Raw genomic sequence first — 16686 nt, 5'->3', positions numbered from 1 at the left:
GTTCAAGGTGAGAATTGAGGGACAGATTGAGTTGGAAATTGTTAGTAATCCTGTTGTTAGAGAAGAATTAAAGAGGCTAAGTTCTGTGTGATGAGATTCCATATATAAATTTAAAACATTTTTCAGTCTATATTTTCCATTGAGTAGAATATTTTTCGTCAGTATCGTTTGTAAATTTGCAAGCATCATCAGAAATGCCAAACTCAGTTTATAAGCCTTTTTTAAAGTTAATTATTTTTTTATTGAAGTAACTTTTGTTTATAACATTATGTAAGTTTCATGTGTACAGCATTGTATTTCTACTTCTGTATACCCTGTAGTATGCTTACCACCAAAAGTTTAGTTTCCATCCATCGCCATATGGTTGATTCCCCTTTACTCATCTTGCCCTCCCCTCTGCCCCCACTCTCCTTCTCCCCTACCCCTCTGGTGACCACCACTCTGTTCTCTGCATCTATGTGTTTGCTTTTGTTTGGTTTGGTTTGTTCATTTATTTTGGTTTTTGTTTGTTTGTTTTTTATATTCTAAATATAAGTGAAATCACATGGTATTTGTCTTTCTTCGTCTGACTTATGTCACTCAGCATAATATACTCAGGGTCCACCCATGTTGTCACAGATGTAAACCTTTTTATTTTTGACTGCCATCTAATTTTGTTAATATGAATGAAAACCTTGTATTACACTTACCCCAATTTTTAATTCCTTTAAGATATCTTGGATGTTGGGTGAGGTGAAGGGAGGAGCCCAGGTTTCTCATTTAACGACCTGGGTTGATTGTGGTGTCATTAAGCAGGATAGGGAATAAGTGATAAAGGCTTGGGTTGGGGTTGGAAGAGATAAAGACATGTAATTTAAGGCATCTGTGGGCTGTGGAGGGGATGATGTCTGTTAGGTGTTGAATACAAGGTTCTACGCAGGGCTTACAAGAGCTAAACTATCTGTTCCCTGCTTTATTCTGCCACTTCCCCATCACAGACTATGCTTCAGCTGCTTCTGACTGCTCGCTCTTGACTCTGTTTGCACTGGCTGTTCCCTCTGACTGGAACACCTTTTGTAGTACTCCCCCTCCATCACTCAGGCAACTCCTGTTTGAACACCTTCTATGACAGGCACTCACTACCATCAAATAGCACCACAGTAGCGGTTCACAGAGGGAGTTCTCGAGCCAGCCTGTCTGGATGTAATTTACCCTCAGCTCCACCCTTCCCTGCTGTGACCCTGGCAGTAACTCTCAGTTTCCTGAGGTAATGGGGATGATATTAGAACCTATCATAAGACTACTAAGAAGAATAAATGAATTATTCATTTAGAGAACTTAAAACAGAGCATGGCACATAAAGTGTTCTTTACACCTTTGCTAATACTATTAGTTGCTATCTGATAAGACAGCCCATATCATCTTCCATTAAAAAAAAATTTTTCTTTTTTAAAGATTTGTAGTAACAGTCTTAGCCAAAGGTGCCAACTTAAAACAATGACTGTTCTGGTTTTTTCTAAATTTTATCACAAGCAACTGTTTTAAGTAATTTTTATCAGCTTCCCCCCCCCCCTTTTTAACCTTTAAGTTACTTTTTTGTAGATTGCCATAATCTGTATACTGCCTATCTTTTATACTGTCATTGTTTTCTTAAGCATTTCCTGTTATTTGAATATATGGATTATTTCCAATTTTTTATTTTTCTGGTTGGATCTGTTTGATGAGCTTTTTCTTATGAGTTAATTGCTTAAGATTTTTTTGAAAAGTGAAATTTGAGTCGTTTTATTTTTATACATTTTATTATAAATTTCTCTAAATGTTCTCTGAAATGTCTCTATAATATATTATAATCATATGTATCTATTAGCCATTATAAGTGCTTATATAAGAAATTTATGAATATATCCATGTATCCTTTAAATTTATGAATATAAATTATAATATACCAAAATTTAAATAAGCTGAAAACAATACTTCTGTAGCTGAGAGCAAGGGAGCATGAAGTTTAACTTTTTCTAACACATAAAGTACTGTAATTTAAAAAATTAACTTGGAAATAACAAAATAACTATAGACCTATTTAAACCGAAATTAAAACAATCATTTTGATGTAGTACGTGTAGTTTAGTTCTTGAGAAAAATAACCCATTAGGGATGAAGCTGTTAAGTAAACATGATTGATGATTTCTTTTTAATGCAATCCTATTCCCTTTTCATATTTAGCATATTTAAAGACTATTTCATAGCATAATTATAACTATTATAAATGTCAGTGTAACAAATTTAAGAATTCATAATGGTTCAAATGCTTTTTAAATTTTTATCTTTGTTTTAGTTTTATTGTGATATAGTTGACAAATGCTTTTTTTTTTTTTTTTTTAAACCTTTGAATTAGATCATAGAAAATTCTGTACTATCCACTGCACTGGTTACTTGAGAAACTGGCCTCCAAATATTGTTGGAATGGAAGAAGAAATGGACAATAAGAAAGACAGTAGTAATTTTACCTGCCTTGTTGCCATTGGAAGATTACATCCATATATTGTCCCACAGAACAGTGGAGAGATTAAAGTGAAACCAACTGAATTTATTACCCGTTTTGCAGTGAATGGACAATTTGTCTATGTTGATCAAAGGTAAACATTTATGTGCCATAATGATTAGAGTTCAATGGGATGTTTAAGGCTATTAAAGATGTGGCTTAGGGGCTTCCCTGGTGGCACAATGTTGAGAGTCCGCCTGCCGATGCAGGGGACACGGGTTTGTGCCCCGGTCTGGGAGGATCCCACGTGCCGCGGAGCAGCTGGGCCCGTGAGCCATGGCCGCTGAGCCTGCGCGTCCGGAGCCTGTGCTCCGCAACGGGAGAGGCCACAACAGTGAGAGGCCCGCATACCGCCAAAAAAAAAAAAAAAAAAATGTGGCTTAGTAGCACGGCTGGATTTTTTTTTAAGGCTTTAGAACAGGAAATAAAGTTTAAATTAAATAAGGATATGGATATATCAGTAAATTTGTTCAAGCCAAATTGTAAACTTGAAATATTTCTTAGCCAATGGTGCAGAAACTGGGCATGGTCTCTGGCCACAATTTTATTGGTGAATGGTAGGAATAGCATACCCTGGATTGGGTAGGCGGCCTCTGGAGTAGCCTGGTGCCTGGGTGTCCATTCTGCTTTGCAGCTCTAATCTGGGTCTAGGGCAACCAGAAGGGCTGGAAGGGGATACATTCACCAATTCTGAACTTTATTTTTAATTTTAAAACCAGGGCAACAGCAATTTTAGGATATCTGCCTCAGGAACTTTTGGGAACTTCTTGTTATGAATATTTTCATCAAGATGACCATAGTAATTTGACTGACAAGCACAAAGCAGGTATGCATTGAGTGGGATCGTCTTTTGGTACTTTTTAATTACAACTTCAACTCTTAATTTTTCATTCCTGTGAAATCTGAACCTTGAATTAATCCTTAAGGGATTGATTTATATAGTGGTAGACTGTTATGCTGATTATTTTCTTTTCTTGTTAAGTTCTGCAGAGTAAAGAGAAAATATTTACAGATTCATACAAATTCAGAGCAAAAGATGGCTCTTTCGTAACTTTAAAAAGCCAGTGGTTTAGTTTCACAAATCCTTGGACCAAAGAACTGGAATATATTGTGTCTGTCAACACTTTAGTTTTGTAAGTAATTTTTTATATTGTTAAGACCTTTATATTGATTTCAAATGAGTATCTTTGCTTCCCTCTTTTCATCTTGCTAAATCATTAAACCTGTTTAATCCTCTGGCTTTATAACTTGAGTATAATGCCATTTGCAGCAACATAGATGGACCTAGAGATTATCCTACTAAGTGGAGTAAATCAGACAGAGAAAGACAAATATCATATGATATCACTTATATGTAGAATCTAGAGAGTGATACAAGTGAACTTATTTACACAACAGAAATAGTCTCACATAGAAAACAAACTTATGGTTGCCAAAGAGGAAGGGGGGTATAAATCGAGAATTGGGGATTAACAGATGCACAGTATTATATGTAAAATAGATAAGCAACAAGGACCTACTATATAGCACAGAGAACTATATTCAATATCTTATAATAACCTATAGTGGAAAAGAAACTGAAAAAGAATATGTGTGTATACATATATGTATATGTATATTAATCACTTTGCTGTACCCCTGAATCATTGTAAATCAACTATACTTCAATTTAAAAAAAAACCCTGTGTGATCCTCTGGCTTTGGAATTTGAGTATATATTTTGAGTAATTCATTCACTGTTCATTGGCATTAGTTCTCAGAGTTAAGCTAAAAGTTTGCCCTTTCATAAAAAATTCCTTTTGGCTTAGTATAAAATGTGACAGTAAATGCATTTATTCAGGCAGTTGTTTCGTACCCTTCATGGCCTTGCTTTGTCCTTCCAAAAAACTATGTGGATGTGGCTTTAAACTGTTTAAAATGGTAAGAAACTGTTTTGTCCTCCACATCATTTTTGCATGTCCATCTTCTGAGCCTTGGGAGCACATATGCTTGTGCAGGAGTACTTGGCTGAGGGATAAGCACAAATCCAGCCCGTTCACTGCCTTTCAAGCCCTGGTCTATGGCTGTGTCAGCCTGAAGGGAGAGCCAGCTTTTCCTGATTTGCTCAATATGCTAGCATGGCCTTGTTCTAAGTATTATTTTTCTATGTTTCTCTTTAAAATTGCTATAAGGTTTTATCAAACCAATTCTATTTCCTTATGTACAATATTTAAAAAAAGAGCCCCCCAATTCTTAGTGCCTCCAGCAGGTACTAATTACCCATCCCAATAATTCTATTATTCATCCCAGTAATTCTTGTCTCCTTATCATTAGAATATGAGCTGAGAGTTTGTATCTTTGGAAGCATGTACATTACAGGGTAATATGACATCTGGCAAAAGCCCTGGTACTTAGCACATCAATACCTCCGTCTCTGGTGGTGACATTAACAATATGTATATAAAACACAAATAGGTCAAAAACTGATAATTCAAATACACAGAGCTTAATGTAGTTGCTTTAACATTTTCCTTCACCTTAAAAAAAAAATCACCTATGGTGTTTCTTAATTCTAGGGGACATAGTGATACTGGAGAAACATCATTACTTCCTTGCAGCTCTCAATCATCAGAAGGTAAGTTAGTTTTAGGTGATGGAGGCTTATTACTAAGACTGTTATTATTAAGTTACCATCATTTTCTGTCTTGGAGAGGGAAAAATTTCAAGGTGAAATCAAAAAGATTTCAGGGGCTTCCCTGGTGGCGCAGTGGTTAAGAGTCTGCCTGCCAATGCAGGGGACGTGGGTTCGCGCCCTGGTCTGGGAAGATCCCACATGCTGCGGAGCAACTGGGCCCATGAGCCACAGCTACTGAGCCTGTGCGTCTGGAGCCTGTGCTCCACAGCAAGAGAGGCCGCGACAGTGAGAGGTCCATGCACCGCGATGAAGAGTGGCCCCCGCTTGCCACAACTAGAGAAAGCCCTTGCACAGAAATGAAGACCCAACGCAGCCAAAAATAAATAAATAAAATGCTGGCTTAACTCCTAGAGAGTTTCATTAAAAAAAAAGATTTCAGTGGGTTGAGTTATCCTCCTCAGAATTCCCACAGTACTTTGGTCACACTTCTGTTATAATCTTACATTGTACTGCAATTATTCGTTCACTCAACTGGCTCACTGCTAGACTGTGAGTTCTTCAAGGATAGGAATGGTGTTTTACTCATTATCATCCCCAGCAGCTGGCATAGTTCCTTATACATTAAGGCACTCAAATATCTGTTGGTCAAATTAATGAAAAGCACTAAGGGGGAGTTATCTTAGTTCTTTACCATAGGAATATTTTAATATATTATTTGTATAAAGAAAAATTAAAATATTAGGAAATATTTAAAATAAAGTAGTATTCAGCCATAAAAAAGAATGAAATATTGCAATTTGCAGCAACATGGATAGACAAAGAGATTATTATACTAAGTGAAGTAAGTCACTTCAGAGAAAGGCAAATATTGTGTGGTATCACTTACATGTGGAATCTGAAAAAGTAATACAAATGAACTTATTTACAAAACAGAAACAGACTCACAGACATAGAAAACAAACCTATGGTTACCAAAGGGGAAACGGGGGAGAGAGGGATAAATTAGGAATATGGGATTAACAGATATACACTACTATATATAAAATAAACAACAGGGATTTCCCATATAGCACAGGGAACTATATTCAATATCTTGTAGTAACCTATAAAGGAAGAGAATCTGGAAAAGAATATATATACATACATATATATAACTGAATCATTTTGTTATACACATGAAACTAACAATATTATAAATCAACTGTACTTCAATAAAAGAAAAAAAGTGGTATTGCTCTGGCTTTAGTGTGGAGGTTAAAGTGGGAAGGAACTGTATGTACTCAAAGGTTACAGGTCATGATTGAACCCTCAATGACTTTCCACATATTTGATTCACATCACTCTTCATAAGCATCTTAAACCATCATGAGTTACGTTTGTAATGTAAGCATGAATATTTGTAACATTTTAGGATGCCGCTGGTTTATTACTTTTAAAGAGGGAAATAGGAAATATATTTGAATTGAAAGAAAGATATTGACCAAAGTTATATATTTTTTTAAAGCCCTCTGTTGAATCTTTCCTTCTGTTATTATTTAGGATCCTCAAGACAGTCTTGCATTAGTGTGCCTGGAATGTATACGGGAACGGTACTTGGTGCTGGTAGTATCGGAACAGATATTGCAAGTGAACTTCTGGACTTACAAAGGTAATGTTTTATTGCTGCAAATACTTTCACAAAATTATCATCATATTTACAAAACCAATATTAAAAAATCAATAGGTTTCCTATATGCAAACAATAACTAGTTCAATAATATAATGGAAGAGAAGATCACCTTTACAGTAGCAACATAGTTTGGAAAGTCCTTTCTAAACATCACACAAAATCCCGAATTTATTAAGAAAAAAATGGATAAATTTAATTATATAAAAACTCAAAAAACATAACTATAACCATTATAATTAGCAAGGTTAAAAGACAAATTATACACAGAAAATGTACTTCATATGATAAAATGTACTCATTATCTTAATACATGAAGAGATTTGTAGTATAAAGAATAAAGTTATTGAACTTTATATTAAACTTTGTATAATTTTATATATATTAAACTTTATGTGTAGAATAAAGAGTAAAGTTATTAAAGGAGTCATTTAAATAACTCAATAACAAAAAATTTAGAGAGTGGACATAAATAGAAAATAAAAGTGCAAATGGCCAAGAAACTTTAAAAATTGCTCAACCCCACTCACAGTTAAAATTATATATATACAAAATTAAACAATAATGACATACCTTTTTTCATTTAGGAGATTGTCAAAGATTTGAAAGTTTGGTGATACTAGTGAGAGTCTGAGGAAACAGTCCCTCTTAAACTGTCCATGGGAATATAAACTAGTGCAAGCTCTTTGAAGCGCAATTTGACTATACCCATCAAAAATATAAGTGTATATGATCTCAGACTCAGCATCTCTACCCCAGGATCAAATATTCTTACACAACTGAGCAGAGACCCATGAACAAGACTGTTTCTTGCTGCACTGTTTAAGTAGTGATTTAAATATTTAAATCTTTACCATAACCATAACTTATTTTGGTATATCCATACAATGGCATACTCTGCAACAGTTAAATATTAGGTAGCTCTGTTTATGCTAATATGGCAAGAGCTTTATCTGGTTAATAGAAAAAAGCACAGGAATAGAACAAAAGAATAGCATGTATAATAACTCACTTGTATAAGAAAAAAGAAAGATATGTGTGGATATATGTGAATATGTGTATATACAGGCCCATAATTGCTCATCTAGACCAGATAGGTTTTGAACTCAGAATTTTTCTGGATTTGAGAAAGGCAATGTTTTGGAATTCAATTTTTTTTTTTTTTTTTTTGCGGTACACGGGCCTCTCACTGTTGGGGCCTCCCCCTTGCAGAGCACAGGCTCCGGACGCGCAGGCTCAGCGGCCATGGCTCACGGGCCCAGCCGCTCGGCGGCATATGGGATCCTCCCGGACCAGGGCACGAACCCGTGTCCCCTGCATCGGCAGGCGGACTCTCAACCACTGCGCCACCACCGAAGCCCCTGGAATTCAATTATTTTTAAGAGATATGTGTAATACCCGCAGAGAACAGTTATATCATGGACAGCACCCCAAAATCAATTAAATCAGTATTTCTGCAGTGAGAAGTATTTACAGATTAAATGGTGAAATGTCTGGGAGGAGAGGGGAAGTATGAGTTCAGGTTAAATACATTTAACAAAATTAGGAAAGAATAATTATTGAAGCTGTTTGGTGGGTATATGAGATTTCATTATATTGTCTGTTTTTATATCTAAGTTTTCCATAATAAAAGCTTAGAATGTATTTCTGGAGTGAATTGTAAATACTTGTACTAAGTAGGACAAAGTTCGACCAAAACACTACCCTGAGTAGGGTTAGAGTCCAACTTCCTTTGCATGTGGATATTCAGTTTCCTCACAGCATTTACTGAAAAGACTGTCCCTGCCCCAACTGAATGATGTTGGCACCCTTGTTGAAAATCATTTGACTGTATATGCTGGCAGGGATTCGTAGGGGAAGTGGAAATTGAGCCAGAGTTGCTAGCTGGGTGCAGCTGCAGGATACAGTGGGGAGAGCATTTATATATGGCAGCACCTCAGCCAGTGTATGGAGGTGAGCGGGGGAAAGCATGGTGGTTTCAGCAAACATCAAGGAGATTCACTGAGAGAAGAGTCAGGTTGCTGAGCAACTGAGTTTTAACTTGATTAAAGGGACTTTTAACTAAGGTGAAGTCAAATAGTGGAGGGACTTAAATAGCATGTTTCTGCCCAGTGACTAATACGAAGAAAGCCATATTTCAGAAGATTAATCTGGTAGTGATGTGCATGTGGGGGCAGATAGTTTTCATCTTTAAACACAGGCTAGTTGAGCAGATGGTGATTTTAAACCATGAACCACAGATGGGAAGCCAGCCAAGCTATATACATTACATTGTGAAAAATCTCTAAGACATGCCACTGATCTTTTCGTCTGTGTTTCCTACCTAATTCATTTCATTCCTCTGTTTTAATTTCTCCCTCTATACTTTCTTGTCAGTTGCCTTCTTGGGAATACAAAAGGACATAAAGTTATGTTTATGCCATTATGTTTCACATAATTGAGCATTTAGTAATATATGACACTGTCAGTTTTACATATTAAGTCTTGAAGAGATTTATGATCAAAGCGTATGATTATGTTTTTGTCTTTATGTGTTCCATTGATTTTGGACCTGGGGATGACCTATTACAGTAAAAATATGATGCATTTTCTACTTTAAAAAAAAAGGTTGCAGGATGTTAGGAAATCTTTCTTTATTCTTAGTTCTGCTTTTCAGTATCCTGATAAGGAACTGAATGCCTGTCTTGAACCATGTTGTTATTCCATTACTTTGCCACGTGCTGTATTAAGACAGGTAACGTGATTTACTTAAGAGCTTTCACCTCAGAGTTTGTTTCTATTTATATAGTGTTTTCAGCACTCCATAGTCAAAAATAAGTCTGGCACTGAACGAGTCAGTCTGATTATGAAAACTGTTGTGATATTCAGTCTTATGTTCCTCCCTGTATTTTTATCAGTAGATTATGTATTCAGAGGAGAAAATTTTCTAAAATATATATAAATAGACACATAAAATGTTTTATGTGTCACTTTTTGAAGGTTACAGTCTTCTTCATCCCTTGATGATTCAAGTCCAACAGATTTATTGAAAGATACTCACACTATAAACTGCAGGAATGTAAGTACCATTGTAAGTGATAATATTTGTGAAATAAATGAACAATAACATTGCTCCTTGTTGATTATTTCTTTTGAGAAAAGAGGCCATCCTGTAAAGAATGAACCCTTTCTACTTAGCTCAGAGTTTTTAAGAGGCAATGTAGAATAGTGGTTAAGAGTGAAGTCGCTTGGGACCATACTATCTGGGTCCAAGTTGTGATTCAGGGTAACCTCCTGCATGTTATTTAAACTCTGCACCTCAACTTCCTCATTTGTAAAAAAGGGATTAATAATAGCACCAGTCTCTTGGAGTGGTGTGTGAATTAAATGATTTAATACACAAAGAAACAAAAACTTCACAGTGCCTGGGACACAATGTGTGCTCAATAAATGGTAGCTATTATGGTTATTTTAATAGATTCGATTCCGTGGATTAAATATACTCCTTAGGGTCTGGAAAGATGTTTAAATAATATAAGCTACAAATTAAGTACTACCTACTATTTAATTCAATTGAACAAATACTAGCTATTTGAAATGCATTGTTGCATATACAAAAATGACTGAACACAGTGCTGAAAATGTGGAAGACCCATATACAGTTCTGATGTACCCCAGACAACAAAAAGCTCTAAAGTAGTATATAAACTAAGTGGTATAAGAATGGAGGAGAAAAGAGAAGTTAAATCTGACCAGGGACAAAAGGGAACTTGAAAATATCTTTTTATATTAATATAGGCTTTTGATCTAGTATTTGCCAGTTTTACTCATACATTTAGCAAATGTTTATTGGGTACCCATTTTGTGCCAGACAATATGCCGGAAACAGGAATCTCAAGAATCTCCAAGTAGTGTACGTTATATAGGCATTCTATGGCAAAGTTCATCAACTGAGTAAGACGACATAGGTAAAAGATTTCTTCTTACGATGAGCTACATGAACATTAGATTGTTTGTCCTGTGACTATTTAACAGTATGATAACATTTTGGTAAAAGTCTCTGGTTTACTCCATTCCCTACTCCAAAGCAGTATTTCCCATTGTAGTTTCATATGAGATACTGTTTTATCATCATTTTAAAAAAAACTGAAATAGCTTTTCATTTTTAATTGAAAACTTTTCCTTATGTATGTAATTCAGTTATGGTTATGAATAATGCGGGGGCTTTGAAGTCAGGTAGACTTGGGTTAGAGTCATGGCTCCAACACTTTGGGCAAGATATTAGACTCCTTAGGCCTCAGATGCCTGACCTCACGATATGTGTAACATGAAACGAGATGATGCTTGTGGAGTACTTAGCACAGAATACGAAGTGTGAGCTGCCATGTTGTTGATGGCAGTGGTGGCATTGCCAGAGTGCCCACATCTGAAAACTGCTAAGAGGTCTTTATTTCATTCAAATAGGAAACTTTCTATTTGTTATTCTTTCTTTACAGATGTTAAATAAGGAGCTGACTACACCAAGTCCTTCTGAAATAGGGGAGCTACAGGCTACAAAGCAAAACCAAAGTGCTGTTGCTCCCCACAGGCACGAACCACTCCTTGGTAAGTTTTCTTTGGCAACTGCCTGCCATTTTGGTTTGCCAAAAACTCTTTCTTAATCACTATATTTTCAGGCTTAGGAGATTTCTAGAGATGCAAACAACTTTAAGATTTTTCCCAAAACTACAGTGAGGTATCACCTCACACCGGTCAGAATGGTCATCATCAAAAAGTCTACAAATAATAAATGCAGGAGAGGGTGGGGAGAAAAGGGAACCCTCCTACACTGTTGGTGGGAATGTAAATTGGTGCAGCCACTATGGCAAACAGTACGGAGGTTCCTTAAAAAACTAAAAATAGAGCTACCATATGATCCGGCATTCCCACTCCTGGACATATATTTGGAGAAAACTAATTCAGAAAGATACTTGCACCCCATTGTGCATAGCAGCACTGTTTACAATAGCCAAGACGTGGAAGCAACCTAAATGTCCACTGACAGATGAATGGATAAAGAAGATGTGGTTTATATACACAGTGGAATATTACTCACCCATAAAAAATAATGAAATAATGCCGTCTGCAGCAACATGGATGGACCCAGAGATTATCATACTGAGTAAAGTAAGTCAGACAGAGAAAGACAAATATCATATGATAGCACTTATATGTGGAATCTAAAAAAATGAACTTATTTACAAAACAGAGATAGACTCACAGACATGGAAAACAAACGTATGGTTACCAAAGGGGAAAAGGCGAGGAGGGATAAATTAGGAGTTTGGGATTAGCAGATACAAACTACTATATATATAATAGATAAACAGCAAGGTTCTACTGTATAGCACAGGGAACTATATTCAATATATTGTAATAAACTATAATGGAAAAGAATCTGAAAAAGAATACATATATATTTTATATAAAAGGATTCAGTTTTATACATATAAAACATATATGTATAAAACTAAATCACTTTGCTGTATACCAGAAACTAACACATTATATTTTTTATACTTCAATAAAAATAACTAAGAGTTTTTCATTCAAAATCATAAATACAGTAATCATGCTGTTAATTTTTAAGTGTATGCTACTTAATGGACCTGTCATTGAAAATTTGATTATCCACTGAATCAGTTATGGGTATTATTAAAACACACAATTTCAATAAAACTAAAGCTCTTGTATTTAGGGGAAAATGTCCATTCTTAAGAAAAAGAATTTTTAAAGATACCAATCATAAAATGTTTAAGATGTAATTATTCATTTTAACTATGTTTATGCAAAGTCCAAATGAAGAAAATTGAAATGACACAATTTTATACCCCCCCATAACTGACTCTGATCTCCTGAAAATATATGTTAAAGAGAATCAAAGGACTTGAAGGAACCTGGACGTCAGCTTCACAGAGAGCCACATATTAATCATCGCAATTCTATTGTGCTTTGAAAGATACCTAGAAAACTTCGATTAATCTGTAGCTGTGTTTTAACCCTGAATTTCTAGAACCTCTTCCTTATCTCTGATTTAAATCTCATTTCCATGGTTCCTCCTTATTTCCTTTTTCAATCAAAAATCTGGGGACCGCCCCCACTTTTATAAGAGTCTTTCAGATTTGGAAGAAGATGCTTTTGTCTCAGCCTTCTCATTTTGGGGTTAAACAAGCAGAGTATTTTCACAGGCAGATTAAAGTTAAATTTCTCCTTCAAGGCTCTATATACACACATGAATAAACCCCAACCCCTAGCTTCCAACTGTCTGGGAGTCTGTACCTCTTAGTTTTTACTTTCTATTAGAAAGCTCGTAGACTAGCTCACTTACATGCATCAAATGAGTGAAGCTCAATTTATCTGACAGCAGATTGTTATAAAAATAGGCGACCCATTTAAAAATGTATCAGGCTTCTGCAATTTAAGACGTATACTTTGCCTTCAGTAATACATTGTATGGTATCCTAGCCTTGCTTTGCCATTTTTGATGATAACTCATTTTTTAACCTCCAAGTGTACTTACATAAGCCTGTATTTTAATTCAATAGGAGAAGGTGCCCAGCTGGATTTTGATGCCCTCTGTGACAATGACGACACAGCCGTGGCTGCCTTCATGAATTACTTAGAAGCAGAGGGGGGGCTGGGAGACCCTGGGGACTTCAGTGACATCCACTGGGCACTCTAGCATTTGATTTTTAACTCAACATGAGAAATATTTTGAAGCATTTCGCTTACAAAAAACTATATATTCTTCTGTACTGTACTGATAACTGTTTTTATCTTTTATTCCTATTAATGGTTGACCAGTTTTTATAGATTTGCTCCTGACTTTCACAGGGGTACAGGGAAATGTGATGTTTCCCTTCAAATTCTCAAAATTTTTATAGACCACTTTACTCACTGACATAGCTTAAAACCCACTAGTTGCTATATTTTTGCTAAAGTCTTTCTAACCAAGAATACCACATGTATCTTGTTTGGGTTTTGTTTTTATTTTTTGATGCACTTGTTTTGAGTTTGGGGAATTTAATGTGTTGACATCTTCCTTGTGTCTGAGATTCATTTATAATTGATTTATAATAGAAGATTTGTGTAATTTGGAACATTTCCATTCCTTGTGTATTTCCTTAATTGAGGATAGGGCTTATCCATTTTAAGAAAACGATGAGTACTTGAACATTTAAAGGGACAGTGCAGGGCTTCCCCGATGGCGCAGTGGTTGAGAGTCCGCCTGCCGATGCAGGGGACATGGGTTCGTGCCCCGGTCCGGGAGGATCCCACATGCCGCGGAGCGGCTGGGCCCGTGAGCCATGGCCACTGAGCCTGCGCGTCCGGAGCCTGTGCTCCGCAATGGGAGAGGCCACAACGGTGAGAGGCCCGCGTATCGCAAAAAAAAAAATAAAGGGACAGTGCAATTTGTAGTGGTACTCACAGTGAATACTGTATTCAGTCTTTGTAGACTTGGGCAAGCACAGAGCCACGATAGTTACGCTCAGTTGAGCACTTTGAGATGGATTTTAAGTGAGATGATTTCTTATTTAAAACTCAGAAAAGAAAAAAAATGCTGAGAGAGTTTCAGCTTTGCTTACAGAAAAGGAAAGATCTTGGGCCCTACAGCTTGGTGGTGGTTAACCATTTCCTATAAGATTTAGTCTTAATATAACCACTCAAGATTCTTATTACAGATAGAACAGGGTTTTGATGCTGAAGAGGCTTTTAGCAACCTTTAGGATTAGTCTTAGAGGAAGAAACAGGCCCAGGCAGAGTCAACGCCTTGTGTAATGTCACAATTAAGTTCATACGTCTTTTAATGTTTAATGTATATAAACCAGTTTCTTTATACACATTTGAGAAAGCAGTAGTCTCACTGGTTAAATGATTAGTTAACTGACCTAGGAACAGTTGTTGGCTTTTTAAATTATTAGGCAATTACAGTTACTATTGCCTGTAACCAAAGGTAGTTATATAAGTGTGTTTTTAAAACCATGAGGCAACGAGAAAGAATTTAAAAACCAATTTTCTAGCTATAATTAAAAATCGAGAGCATTTTTTAAACCAGTAATTAATTCAGAGGTAGCTCAAATTGAGGGCAAGAATTAAGGATATTTAAAATACTGTATGTAGGGACTTCCCCGGCAGTCCAGTGGTTAGGACTCCACGCTTCCACTGCAGGGGACATGGGTTTGATCCCTGGTCGGGGAACTAAGATCCCGCAAGCAGTGCAGCGCAGCCAAAATAAACCCCCCAAAAAACCAAAAATAAAATACTGTATGTGTAGCTACCTTTTTGAAGATCATACTTCCATAATACCTATGGTTTTAATAGCTCTTTCTAGTTTATTACGTGTGTTCCCATATATTCTCTTTTGTGCCCCACAGGGAAAGTAATGATAGTCTAGGAAACTAATGGGGAAACTCTGAGGCTCAGATATGGGGATCAAATCCAGTTTTCCTTTTCTATGTGGTGCTGTACATCTCCAGCAGATTTCCCTCAGAGCCCCACGAAAACAAAGCATTCTTTTGACCTCACATATTTCCGTAGGCTGTAAGTAATAGATTAGAACTTTCAGACACGTTAATGGCAAACATAGCAACAGGCAACAACCAAAATCAAATGTTCCTTCACGTTTGACATTTGCAGTGGCCGTGTGGGCAAAGATGTATTGGCCTATTGTCTTGAGCCGATGCAACATTCCAGTAATGTCAGAGGGTCAGCACCATTCCTGGTTCTGGCATTTGAGGACTTGGGAGACATCTAGGTTTAGAATAAGCCAAAAAAAAAAAACCCTCACAAGATGGGGGGATATATTGGTTTGTAGTGGCCTAAGCATGACAGTTAAGTCTGAAGAAGCATGAAGGATCACATCTGTTCTCTAAGCCCAGAGAGGCCTGCCTACAAATGTAATAACATTTTAGGGATCTGGACCATTGCAGGTCGGGCTAGACCTCCAGAGTCAGCCTAAGCTAGTGGTAGCAGGATAGGTCATTGTGGCTGCATGACCTCCAAAGCAGGTGGGGCAAAACTTCATGATGCAGGGATCTGAGAGGCAGACTTTCTAGAGGCTGGCCATTGCTGCTTGCACAGTAACAATTCTGTCTTTGCAAGAGGAGAGGTTATCCCATAGCCTTATGGATGGAAAGCCAGTTGAAGGCTTTGATCCTTTAGTAGCCCACCCTGATATTTATCTTTTGCCCTGGACCCAGGATCCAGTCCACGCATTGTATGATACTGTAGCTCTAAGTTCAGTGCTTGCTTCAAAATGCATTCTATTTATATTTGATTGCTACTGGGAGTGACGTATTTTTATGCTTTATACTATATTACTTTTTTCTCCTACCAATTAAGTTCTTACGTTTTGGTGAAAAATATAAGTTGAATGAAAACATCCTATAAAGAATACTCTTTTTTTTTTTTTGCGGTACACGGGCCTCTCACTGTTGTGGCCTCTCCCGTTGCGGAGCACAGGCTCTGGACGTGCAGGCTCAGCGGCCATGGCTCACGGGCCCAGCCGCTCCGCGGCATGTGGGATCTTCCCGGACCGGGGCACGAACCCGTGTCCCCTGCATCGGCAGGTGGACTCTCAACCACTGTGCCACCAGGGGAGCCCTATTTTTTTTTTTTTTAATTCTGAGAATTACCTACAATGATGTAGTGGAGTGAGAGGCATGCCTGGAATCAGGAGAGCCCACTCAACCTAAATTTATCTGTGTGACCTCAAGCAAGTCATTTAAACTCTCTGTACCTCTGTTTCCTTTTTTGTAAAAAGAGGTTTGATCTCTCCATTTACTTCCAGTTCTAATTCTGTGATTCTGACCCGCAGGACTCGAGCATTAGCCTGTTGCTAGACATATGCTGTCCGGTATGATAGCC

General features: G+C 36.9%; 1 protein-coding gene across 1 annotated transcript in view; it reads left to right on the top strand.

The window, feature by feature from the left end:
• BMAL2 (basic helix-loop-helix ARNT like 2) overlaps window positions 1–13861 on the top strand; it is an 87172-nt gene extending 73311 nt beyond the window's left edge. The window contains exons 8-15 of the mRNA XM_060165273.1: window positions 2375–2615; window positions 3241–3347; window positions 3504–3654; window positions 5077–5135; window positions 6675–6783; window positions 9781–9859; window positions 11277–11385; window positions 13365–13861. Coding sequence (XP_060021256.1) covers window positions 2375–2615; window positions 3241–3347; window positions 3504–3654; window positions 5077–5135; window positions 6675–6783; window positions 9781–9859; window positions 11277–11385; window positions 13365–13501 — 992 coding nt within the window. The 3' untranslated portion in view covers window positions 13502–13861. The remainder of the gene's footprint in view (window positions 1–2374; window positions 2616–3240; window positions 3348–3503; window positions 3655–5076; window positions 5136–6674; window positions 6784–9780; window positions 9860–11276; window positions 11386–13364) is intronic.
• The last annotated feature ends 2825 nt before the right edge of the window (window positions 13862–16686 follow it).

The sequence above is a fragment of the Lagenorhynchus albirostris genome, chromosome 11 (assembly GCF_949774975.1).
Source record: "Lagenorhynchus albirostris chromosome 11, mLagAlb1.1, whole genome shotgun sequence".
Lineage (NCBI taxonomy): Eukaryota > Metazoa > Chordata > Mammalia > Artiodactyla > Delphinidae > Lagenorhynchus > Lagenorhynchus albirostris.
The sequence above is the reverse complement of the archived record's forward strand: the minus strand, read 5'-3'. Positions and strand labels throughout refer to the sequence as shown.